This window comes from Solea solea, chromosome 19 (genome assembly GCF_958295425.1).
Source record: "Solea solea chromosome 19, fSolSol10.1, whole genome shotgun sequence".
Lineage (NCBI taxonomy): Eukaryota > Metazoa > Chordata > Actinopteri > Pleuronectiformes > Soleidae > Solea > Solea solea.
The window spans coordinates 4,317,983-4,330,590 of NC_081152.1; the positions used below are offsets into that span (position 1 = coordinate 4,317,983).

Below are 12,608 nucleotides of genomic sequence, written 5' to 3' on the forward strand. Positions count from 1 at the left end.
ATATATATACACATGTACAGTATACATGTATATATATTTTTTTATATATATATATATATATATACATATATATGTATTATGTAATAATGTAATGTTGAATGTAATACATTTGATAATGTGATAATTACAACTAAATATGTTATTATTTCTATTATAATAACATTGCTAGCAGGTATATTTAGTCTTATATTGGTGGGCCATTAACTCCTCAAGAATTATGTTTACTGACTTTTTAAATGAAGTAACAAGTAGGCTAATTTCTCCATAGACTCGTCTCATTCGGGCCTGATACCAAACAAAGTGGAGTTGAGTAGAGATTAGCGAGTAGTGCGAGAACTCACTCATCTACATGAGGAAAGGCAGGGTCCACCCTGGCGAGGTGGCAATCCATCACAGGGCCGGAGCAAACTCCATGCAGAAAGGCCTAAATTCCGACCAGGCCTCGAACCCGGTCTTCTTGCTGCAAAGGCAAGAGTGCTAACCACTACTAGCACTGGAACAGTATCATGGAAAAGCGCCATATGGCCGCTCCCTTCAAACACTTCATAAAACCTGAACTTTTCCTTTAGGTTTAGGGCTCAGGTTGTGGTTCGTCTGTACAGTTGCACAAACCTGTGCATGTGTGATCAGACATACATGATGGAGTGCAGCAGCCATGTGTTTGTGTTTGACTGGCTCTACATCTGACGGGGGTATTAGGACCATCGGCGCCCCCCCACCAGGCTTGTCGCTGGTGACATATTTAGGTGGCGGGTCAGAGACGTGTGCGGTCGGCATGGTCTCGGGGTCGGCTGGGTACTCTGTGTGTGGAATTTCACATGCTAGCACCATGGTTACACAAAGCAGCGCCATGGTTACACAAGCCAGCGCGGGATCAAAGAGTGTGGACCTTTCACAGGCACTCACCAATACCAGCTCATTTTCTCCCTCTCTTCTTCTCCTCCTCCTCCTCCTCCTCACCTGTTCTTCTCCATGTTCCATTTTCACTCATCTCCAGGTGTGAAGGGCTGCATCGTGAGATATCACACTATCCTTTTTTTTTTTTTTTTTTACGAGCTGCTCTTTCATTCCCTTTCTCTCTGCTGCACCGACATGCGCTCCCTCTGTCACTCTATCCTTTGTTGTCCTTAGAGGGAGTCAGGAGGTGATGCTGCTGCGAAGCAGAGCTGAGTACTGTTGGTTCTGGCCGCAGCCCAGCTGCCCGTGTGTGTGTGTGTTCTTGTATGGGTATCTTTGTTAGGACCAACAAAAAACATAAACCATATGGTGTGGAGGTCATTTTGGGAAAGTGAGGACATTTAAGGCTGGTCTTTATGTTCTGTCATGGCTTAAAATTGCCTTATGAGGGTTAAGACTTTAGGGTTAGGGTTAGAATTAGGGTTAGGCATTTAGTTGTGATGGTAGGGACTAGGGAATGCATTATGTCTATGAGTGTCCTGCACAAACATGTGTGCATGAGTATTTATATCTTTGTGAGGACATTTTGACACATTTTCTGGGCCCCACGACACTGAAAAAACAGGGTTAATATCTGGTTTTAGGGTTAGAATTAGGTTTGTGTGTACCTGTATTTGTTACCTCTCTAAGTCCTTGACCGGCAAAACCACCATGTCAGGACCAGTAGTACTGGTTTAGACCAACAGTAGTAGACAATAGTTTAAGTTTGAATTTGAATTGGGGGTTAGGTTAAGGTGAGGCATTAACTGGTTATGGATCATGATTTGTTTAGGCTGTGCAAATGAGTGGAAGTCAATGCAGTGTCCTCAGAAGAATTGCTGCACAAACCTGTGTGTGTGCATGTGCCTCAACTGCATGTGTCTCTCGCCGTGCTGCGTTTCCTCACCGCCGGACCAAACGTGGCTGGTGTGTTTGTGGTCAAAACGCAGCGTGGCATCAGAAACACTGACTCGGCGCTCTGCAGGCCTCAGGTCTGTGTCGGAGTTCATTCACGTCTCGCTCGTACGTTGAAGGAATACTCGACCAGGGGAAGATGGGAACATTTACATGATGTCGACTCCTCGGCCTCTGCCATCCGTCTCTGTCACTGTCCAGGATCCGGGGACGAGGCTGGAGTCTGTCCCAGTGCGCGGCGAGCAGAAGGCCAGAGAGGCGCCCTACACAGCGCAGGGAAAACAAGCAAACAGATGAACACGCTCACAGTTATGGACGGCTCAGACAGTCGTCTTTAAATCTCCACAACGCACATACTTTAACCAGTGTGAGTGTGTGTGTGTGTGTGTACAGACGGAGCAGCAGGACAGAGAGTGAAAACCAGGACTTACTTGATGAAAGATAGTAAATCTAATCAGTGTTTCTGTAGCTGTTTATTTGTAGATGACTCATCACTCATAAACTGTAGAAAATACAGCATGTGCAGCCAGTTCTGTCCCTTACCTTTGAAATTAAAGCTGCAGTAGGCAGTTTTTTAGATACTAACATGTTGCTTTTAATTAAATACCTCAAATTTCCCTAATCTTAAATATCCAATGACAGTCTGCTTGTAAAAAAAAAATAAAAATAATAACTTAAAATTGTTTATAAACTTCTCATCTTGTTTATAAGAGTACAGTGAGCAGCATAAACAACATTTAAGGGATTAATTCAGCCATTTCCTCCCCTCTAAATGGAGTAATTCCTATTTGAATTTCAATATGAACAGTTTCCAAGTTTTTTATGGTTTAAAATAGATGCTCTGTTCCTTATTCACATTAGTTAAACCACATATCCTTGAGAGTTGCAGAGGGACTGGAGCTGCCTTCTACTACTAAAATAACCTCAAACTCAGTAAGGTTTGTGTCCTTACATGCCAAGCAGTCTGGCAGGACCCACAATGTAATAAATTCTTTTCAGAGCTTTATGTCTAAAATGACCGTGTTGCTATTGTTGTATCGGTTGCACCAGTTATTACTCAGCCTCATCAATGTCAGTCACCTTGATAGTGTTTAAACGCCGGTGTCAGTACGTCATATTACAGCTGCTCTGGTGAATGTCCCGTCTGAGTAGTAAATGTCATATTGACATATTGATATTGTCTAAGTCTCGCGACAGTAGCATCCCTGTCTCAAGCCAGGCTCTCTTCACTTTCTGTCCCCTCAGGTGCTGCTGGTGTTTGCAAAGGAGGACAGCCAAAGCGATGCGTTCTGGTGGGCCTGTGACCGCGCCGGGTTCAGGTGCAACATCGCACGGACGCCCGAGTCTGCCGTCGAATGTTTCCTGGACAAGCACCACGAGATTATAGTCATCGATGGGCGACACTCGCGCTACTTTGAGCCAGAAGCAGTCTGCAGGTGAGAGTTGAGTCATCGACTGACGCTTGTGTTTTTTGTGGCTGCCTCGTATTTCCACTGAAGGACTTAGTTTTGTTCTCAACTACAGATTTCCTTAAAGAAATTCACAAAGGCTGGAAAATGGGGGGGCGCTAGAGTCAAAACAGATGCCCAACAAGGAGATGAGGTGTGCAAACATAGTTCATCTGTGCAGAAAAACTGTGTATCATTTATAGTATTTCTGTGTATGGACGATGGTTTGTAGAATTGGTAGCAGTTAGATACTGGTCAAAATCACTGGATTGGATATCTGAAAAAGAAATTATACCATTTATCGATACCATTTTTGTGTGTCTGACACGGACATTAGATTTCATTTTCTACAAACGCCGGTCTCCACTCTGATCACATACCCTGGTATATACAGCAGAACAGTATTTCTGATTTTCCTCCAAGTACCAGAGGAAGCTTGCGTACCACTGGTGGTACACGCACCACAGTTTGAGAACCATGGATCTATGGATATCAGTGTCAGTTATTTTTTTGTTCTTTAACTTAAAGTAAGCTCCACACAGCTCACATGATCACTGCAGAGTGGCAAACATGTGCAGTCTTTACTCACATTCCGGTCACATGACGTTGGTGACGCACGAAAATGTACAAGACTGTGAGCCTTGGTGCAGTTAAGGGTCAAGTGCATGAAAAAGATAAATATACAGACACAAACACAAAACTGAAATAACTCCAAGAATGCGCACATGAACATGTTCTTAGCCAGATCCCAGTATATACTGTACACTGAGTTGTCTGTCTGACCAGTCCTACTAATCCTTGCCTTCTCCATTGTCCCGACACAAACTACTTACTAATAGTTCTATACACTGTATTTCCCTGATATATGTACTGTATTAAGTACATTTATAAGTACATAAATGCACTCATTGCATTGTTATTTTCATGTAGAAAATCAAGGTACCACATGAAGGGACCACATATGGTTCCTTGCCCCTCTATGGTAAAAAAAAAATATATACGTATATATACATATACATTTATATATAAAATAAAGAGTATATATATTAGAATATACAAGAAAAACACAAATAAAGTGAAAGGAACATTATTTGAGAACATTCGAGAACAGTACTTTTTGCCTTTTGGAACTACTCCGGAACTGTTTTGGATGTCCGCTGAAGTTACCATTTATACTGTGGTTCTTTGCCCGGTAAAGGGTTAAAAAAAACATCATCACGACATTAAATTGAAAAACGGCAAAGAGAGCATGGAGGATAACATCTGGCCACTCACTGTCAACATTAGCATCCTGAACATTGACAAGATCCAACTTCCACCAAGAAAGGGTCTATTCCAGGCTAGACCAGGATAGCTAAACAAAAAAAAGCCAAACTATTCCTTTTAGCAATGATAGTAATTGTCCTGTTATTTCTTTAAGAATTTAAACCGGCACTGTAATGTGGCTTCTTTTCGGCGGCTGGGTCTAATCAGTCAGTCGAGTGAACTTATGAAACAAAGAGCATGCAAATTAGCAAGAGAAGGAGAAGAAGAAGAAGAAGAAGAAGAAGAAGGCAGTACCCTGACATTAGGAATGAAATCCGACGTTAAACACCAAGAACAAACAAGAGCATAGAGCAATAGGAAATCAATACCTACTTTTTGCGATGTGTCTCTATTTAACCTGGAGTTCAGGTCCGAAGTCGTTGCACAGCGTACTGTAGTGGAGGACTTGTTTGGCTCCATCTGGTGTTCACTGACAGCAAGTACATGCAGCGAGAAGTGGCACAGATTAACACAGATTACAGTGAAGCTGGGGTAAAAAGTCTTTGTCTTTGTCTTGTATAAAAAAATATGGATAACGCTGCATGTCACATGCATCTATCTATGGAATTGTCTGTTGAAAGAGAGTGGCTCTTGAGTGAGCTTGAACTACACATTGCGAGTTTGTTCAAGTGAAAGCTTGATATTGTTCCAAGGGAACGAGCAGCACTTCAGCTGTAGAGGCTTGAAAGAAGATAGATTTTGTTTTTTTGTATTTTTTGCCACATTAAAAACCTCTGGACACTTTTCAGGGAACCTCATTCACTCCCTCTGCTCTTGTCAGCTGTTTGTAAAGATCACATTAGGAGGACTTGACTGTTATGTCTGTTCTCTGTCACTCCCCCCACCCCCCGGTGCATTTCGACATTTATTTATCTTGTATGTTGAAATTGGGATGAAATTTAGAGCTTGCACGAAACAAGTAATAAAAGCTGGGAATTCTCCTGCTCACTGACATCTGTTACTAAATTACTTTGAAAGGGAAATTGAAGTTCTTTTTTTTTGGTAGTATGAGGTATTGCCATATTATCAACACTGACTTCACCAAACATTGCAAACTGCATTTCAGAGTACATGTTTTTACAACACCACCTCATCGCCATTCCAAAAAAGCCAGTTCAATGTTTCCTCGTGTGTGGCCCCTTCACTCGGTCAGATAGTCGTTTCCTCTTCCTCGCTTCCTCCAACAACGGTTTTCTCTGCTTCTTTCTTCGCCGGCTCTGCCATGATGACTAAAAGACCAGGTCGGCGACCCTGATCTTGCAAGGCTGGTTTTCCGTTAACAGATGGTAGGGGAGGTAGAGACATCCCCCAATCTCCCTGCAATGAGACATCTAACCATCATAATGACTACAAAGCAGTTAAATTAGGGTTAAAATCCTGCATAGTTCCCATTCTGTCCCTGCTAGCAGATATCAGTGAGAGTGAGTATCTATATTAATCCCTAATCCTAACCCTCTCGGTTCAAAGAAACGACACCAATCAGTGTTGATAATGTGTCAATACCACACACAACCACACTTCAGAAAACCTAAACTGTTCCTTTAAGAGCCTTTTAAAAGAAGAGTCCTATTACCCAAAGTGTTTGTTGAATGCCTTGTGAATACCTTCAAATACATTACAATGAAACATCCTTGTTTTGCCCAGCCCTTGGTATTAAAAGCTAGTGAAATAGTCGTAGTCCTTATTATTTTTAGCAAAGACTACATCTGTTTACTCTGTCATGATTTCTGCAGACTTCTGGGCTGCAGTTATTGTTAGAGACAGCGCTAACTCGTCCAAAGTCCTTGATTACACTAAAAGCCACCACTGTATATTTTATTTTAAGTGATTTATTGTGAGTGCTTCATTATTTCCCCCAAGTAAAGGAACAGATCCATTCATCTCTCCTGTCTCCTGATTGCCACAGCTTGGCAGTCGCTCCCTGTTTGCTCCTTCCCTCCCTTCCTTGACACTACCTCCCATCCTTATCCCCCCACAGGGATCCCTGCCATCATCTGTTCCCTCTGCCCCTCCTTTCATCCTCCATCACTGTCCTCTTGTTCCTCCTCCACCTCCGGGCCGTTTTCCCGTGCATCCTGCCAGCGGTGTGGCTTTGTGGTCGACCCTCTGAGGCAGATGCTGTGCTCGGTGTTTGAGCGCTGAAATGTTCTGCCCATCATTTGCGGGCGATGACATCAACCCCCCGAGCTGCCCACATGTTTATCCTGTACCTGAGTCGGAGCCACTTCTCATGAGCTCAAAGTGTGGATGAAGTGACCTCCTGTTGACTCTTCTGACTCTTAATCCACATCTGTTTGATTTCCAGGTTGATCCGTGCCACAAAGCCCTCAGAAAACACAGCTATTCTAGCTGTCGTGCCACAGATGTGAGTTTGATTTTGAAACTAAATAGTATTCCATGTAGGTGTGGAAAAGTACAAGCATGTCTTTTTTTCTTCTTTTTTTTAAATGTCTATGGTTGCACATGATAATCATTCTTTACTGTCACTGTTTAGACCGCCTGACCAGGACGAGCCATCTGTTCTTCCTCTCCTCTGTGCTGGATTTAGCAGAGTACGTCCAATAACTTGCTTTCACTCGTAAATGTGTGTTTAAAACAGACAAATGTAGGCTCTGGTGTGTTGTTGTCCATGCTTTCACTGGGCCTCAACAAGGCCTCAGGCACTAAAATAGCAGCACATTGCCAGTATTGAAAGAGCCACTTATTGTCAGCTGTCTTTGATGGTGTGAAAGTGACGTAGGCGGCTGCAAAACAAGTCGCTACTGAGTGAATCCTGACTCATTCAATTTTCCACTCGTCTCTCATCCCTCTCCTTCAAACGCCATTTAACCTGGTTTGGCCTCCAGAGGTTTGTGGAGAACAGCAGTGTGTCAGCCTGCTACAATGAGCTCATACAGATGGAGCATGGAGAGGTGCGCTGCCAGTTCAAACTCAGGTACGGCAGAGGAAAAACACCTCCACCACACAAGCAGCATGGTTTCCAGATATGTACATATACAGATGTTACAGATATATACATATACAGCTGTGTGCAAAAGTCTAAAGCAGCCATTTGACATGTTGTTTTGACAATGCTGTAATGAGCATTTGAAATTATTTCTCAATCTACTCATTGGATTCCAATTCCAATCCTAATCCAATCCAACTTTATTTGTTAAGCACTTTAAACAAACCACAGTGGACCAGTGCTGTACAAAATAAATAAAAGGTTCAAAATTAGCTTAAAATAAATTAAAGATCATAAAAAACACAAGAAGAAATAGAAATAGAAATAGCAATAGAAGAAATAAATATGTATGCAGTTTTAAAAACAGAAATTAAATTAAAATTAACTGTTCTGTAGGCTAAATTGTCATGTATATAGTGTGACCTCCTTGTAAATGGTCTGTAGAGCGCTTGTCTAGTCTTAATGAGAATTCACTCAAACTTTCATTGTAGTGCAGCGCATTTTCCATCACACATTCATACCCATAGCCATCAGGAGCAACGTGGGGTTAAGTATCTTGTCCTAGGACACGTCGGCATGTAGACCAGCGAAGCCAGGAATCGAACCAACACCCTTCCAGTTGAAAGACGACTCACTCTACCACTGAGCTACTGTCGCCCCACATTGTACGCCTGAATAACATCAAGATTCAAGATTAATATCATTGGTAGCCCCTGTGTCCCTGCTACTATTTCATGTCAAAATTTCATAGCTGCTGTGAGAATTCCATTCAGAATTTCAGAGACATAAAATCACAGGAGTAAATCAGCAAAGCCAGGAGTGAAATTTACCTTTGCGAAAACAACAAAGCTAGTGGTGGCTTAAGACTTTTGCACAGTACTTTACATCCACATACTGTATACAAATGTACTTACCATTTAAGTACGTAATGTCATTTATTTAGCTAGTTGTGTTCTCAGTTGCCATGGTTTGATTTATCCACAGGGCTTGTAACTCGGTCTTCACTGCTTTGGAGCACTGTCAAGAGGCTGTGGAAATCACCAGTGAGGACCACATAATACAGGTACACACACACACACACACACAAGGAGCAACAAAAATATCCATTGAAATAACCAAGACTAACAGTATGAAGGTCTGTCAATACTTGTCCGCTTTCTCTCATCTGTCTGTCTCAGTCCCATTTATTTCTATTAAACATCAATTAAAAGAACAGTTTAGAATGTAGACTTTAATTTAGATAAGTATGAATGATTTCCTAAAACAGCTGCCGCTGCACTTATTCTTAGACACAACCCAAACTCTATTGAATATTGTATTTGTTGGTGACAATTTTTGGCTGTGGATGCGATGATCTACTTCAGTGTTTCCCAAACTTTCTATGTGGGGAATGTCTTTTTCATGTGATGAGCAAATGTGTGCATGAACTAGTGACTAAGCTACAGCTACAGATGCATCTCTGTAAAACTCATATTATTTTTGAATTGGTAAACAAATCATTTTCAAAAGAAATTTGGGAAATTAACTTAATTTACAATTCTGCAAATTTGTCAGAAGACACCAAAAACAATCTTGCGACCCATCTGTGGGTCCCGACCCAGTCTTTGGGAACCAGTGATCTAGTTACACTACTTACACTACATCTACAACAGTACAGCAACATGCATACAAGGTTGCCCGTGATTGATCTTATGGAGAAACATGTCAGCAAGATGAACTTTTAACACTTCCCTGGTTTTGTTCCAGTATGTGAACCCGGCATTTGAGCGGATGATGGGCTACCATAAGGGGGAGCTGATCGGGAAAGAACTGACAGAACTCCCAAAGAGCGACAAGAACAGAGCTGACCTGCTGGACACCATCAACACCTGCATCAAAAAAGGAAAGGTCAGTCACTCCGTCCATCCATCCATCCATGAAATAACACCTACCCTTTTCTAACCGTTTTCTCGTCTCTAAAGGAATGGCAGGGAATTTACTACGCCCGCAAAAAATCGGGCGACAGTATACAACAGCATGTGAAGATCACACCTGTAATCGGCCAAGGAGGGTAAAATCACATAAAACAAACCAAATTGATCACACACTCTAGATTTTCAAGAAGCAGCAAATCGTTGACAGGTTATTGCTCTTTTGTTCTCCACAGAAAAATTCGACATTTCGTAGCAATCAAGAGACCTCACACTGACAACAACAATCAGGTGAGTCAACTGATTTTGCTGTATGATGATGTGGTGTTCATGTAAAACTTAGGTGTACCAATACAAATCTCCATCTTTCATCAGATATTAGCATATTCTGATACCTGGGGCAACATATTCAAACTTTCAACACTGTTCAAGATTAATCGTGCCTTTACATGAGCAGCACTTTGAAACAACTTTCTCTGGAATCTGTCCAAAGTGACAGATTTGATGGTTTCCGATGATAAACCCTCAGCTTATAGTCACGAGCAGCTGTCTTAAAATGGAAAATGCTTCCTTTGACATAAATAAGCCCACTTTTCAGGATCACAGTGAGTCGGTTTTGCTGTTGTATATCTTAAATACAGTAAATGTCAGTCCATCAGCGGTCCTAATGCTACAGTACAGCTTGGCCCAATCAAGCCCGGTAGAGAAATAATTGAGTGAGTCTAAAATGGACTCAGGCATTGATTGCATTAAGTTTTACATAAACACTTCAAATGAGCTGGAGGCTGAAGTGTCAGATTTAAATACTCCAACGGGGCATGTAGCTCTGCCAGAACTACCAGCTCTGTTCAGGAGTGTGTGTGCACAGTTACATTGAAGCAGGTGTGTCATTGCTCTCAGCTGGCTCCCAGGCCAATAACGTCATTCTTTGCTAAGCTAGGGCTAAGCACCGGGATCCTCGGCTAAGGCCTGGGAGGGCTAGCAGCCAGGCGCCAGTGCTATTTATACCTCAGGCAAAGCTGCACTGGAACTAGCTTTAGCGCATTGCTCTCTTTCATCATGTGCACATAAGGTGAGTCAGCCGCTGGCATCTGCTTGCCGAAAGCCAAATAGTGCTCATTCCAGCTTGTCGGGATTGGGAATCCTTAGACGTGGCAGCAACTGATCCCATTCTCAAAAGCATGGGAGTCTTCCCCAGAACCGGAGTTGTGCACAGTCAGACTGAATGGTATTATCAGAGTGTCGTTGTATGCATATTGTGCCACAAATCAAAGAGAGGAACTGATGCAAAGTTGGAGGAAATGTTGAGTATTCTATGAGACATGCGTCCCTATAAGTCTTGGGTCACACCTTTATACTGATCTTACCATGCAGACAGTAAACTGGTTGTAACGCAATACTTTCCAGGCCAGATGGTGGCAAAAAGAGACTATAGCTATGTTTACATGAGCACAAGTAATCGTAAACATGCCAATCTGATACAGCCCATTCGTAAAAAAAAAAAATTAATTTCATTCTGAAAGAACGGTGTTCATATAAACAGTCGTTTTCTGGTTTGGTCCTTCCAAAAAAGAATAATGAACAGACATGAAAGTCACAGAGGAGGAAAGTGAGACGGACAGCGGGTGGACGAGCAGACACGTGTAGTGTTTATTTACTAGAGAAGAAAAAAACCTACAACAAATATCCTGCTCCTGTAAAGAAGAAACAATAGCGATAGAATCAGATTAACCTTTTTCTGATCCAGTGATGGATTGATACCGAAAGCTGAGTATCATAACAGCTCGTCCCCAGCCTCTACTGGATTGGAAAGTGAGATCGAGTACCCCTGCGTGGAGCGCTACACTGACATTGTAGTATGAATGCATGAATGGATCTGTTGCCACTTATGCACATGTGGTAATGCGTAGACGCACCCTGCGGATGCAGCTACACAACGTATGACCCAGGCCTAACAATCCAATGCCACGGAGGTCCTTTAAGTACACCACTGATCTGATGCCGCCTCATTGTTTGGGACACTGTCCTCGTAGCACTTAACAACCCCACATCATTCCTCGTCTTTTCCCACCCAGGCATTTGGCTACAGACCGCCGTTTCCATTTCATTGTGTTGTTTAGTTAGCAGTATTTGTCTAAGCTCTCCTGACTTAAAGTAGCTTTAGGGTCAATCTTGTTTGTCTTTCCCCTTTTAATTAAGGGTCAAACATAATCTCAACTATGCCCCAGCTTTAGTGAAGTTATTCCAAAAGATGTTTTTTTATTATTATTTATTTATTTATATAGAAATCTGTTTGTGCTTCGCAGCGCAAGAAGCCCATTAAAAGGCAGCCAGTTAAATCTGGCAACCTTGTATGTCATTAGATGTGTTTATACTATCTTAATCCTATTTACTGAGTATGGGACGCACTGAAGCACAGAGAGCAGGCAACTTAGAAATTTAAGAAAAAGGACGACTGCAACAAGAGAACTTAAGCGACAATGGCAATCCAAGTGTTCGGATTTTGTATATTAAAAATGAAGTAATTTACAATTCATTTGTATGTAACCAGTGACCATGTACCACAGAAATGTGCATGAAGCCCTGTCAGGAATATGCTATGGTGCAGGGAGTCAGTGTGTGACTGTAAGTCTCCTGTAAGTGGATTAGAGACTTGTACCTGCATATCCTGAGTGTGACCAACAGGAGTACTGTGCATGACGTCACCTGTATGAAAATATGTCATTGTTATGAAACTCTTTAATAGTTCAGTTGGTAAAATGTGACTCAGAAGCCACATGTGAATATATGAGCTTTTTTTCCATCACGCTTATAGTAATCTGCCATTTAAATGACCAGTGTGCAGGATTTAGTGACATCCAGGGGTGAAGGTGCACAGTTGGCACATTTGCATGCAGTTTACACAGCTACGACATATTTGCATTCGACAGTCATGTCGATTTTAAAAAGACAGATTCACACGGTTCATTCGATTTTTGGAACACCAAACACCAACCCACTATGACGACATTAATTGATTTGTAAACCCCCGTCTCGAAGCCCCAAGTTTAGTATTTTAATCAGTACCATGTTGTTGTTGTTGTTTTTAATCCAGAAGTAGCCAAATTTGGATTTTTGATTAAGTGCTTGTCCACTGCATGTCCATCC

The 12,608-nt window shown here is 42.0% G+C and overlaps 1 protein-coding gene across 3 annotated transcripts in view; it reads left to right on the top strand.

Annotated features, from left to right (window-relative positions):
- The window catches only part of pde8b (phosphodiesterase 8B), a 76,133-nt gene that overhangs the window by 46,340 nt on the left and 17,185 nt on the right, over positions 1–12,608 (top strand). For all 3 annotated transcript variants that reach the window (XM_058617468.1, XM_058617466.1, XM_058617467.1), the window contains exons 3-10: positions 3,097–3,287; positions 6,910–6,969; positions 7,099–7,156; positions 7,451–7,539; positions 8,536–8,614; positions 9,298–9,438; positions 9,513–9,601; positions 9,698–9,752. In XM_058617468.1, the coding sequence (XP_058473451.1) occupies positions 3,097–3,287; positions 6,910–6,969; positions 7,099–7,156; positions 7,451–7,539; positions 8,536–8,614; positions 9,298–9,438; positions 9,513–9,601; positions 9,698–9,752 (762 nt within the window). The remainder of the gene's footprint in view (positions 1–3,096; positions 3,288–6,909; positions 6,970–7,098; positions 7,157–7,450; positions 7,540–8,535; positions 8,615–9,297; positions 9,439–9,512; positions 9,602–9,697; positions 9,753–12,608) is intronic.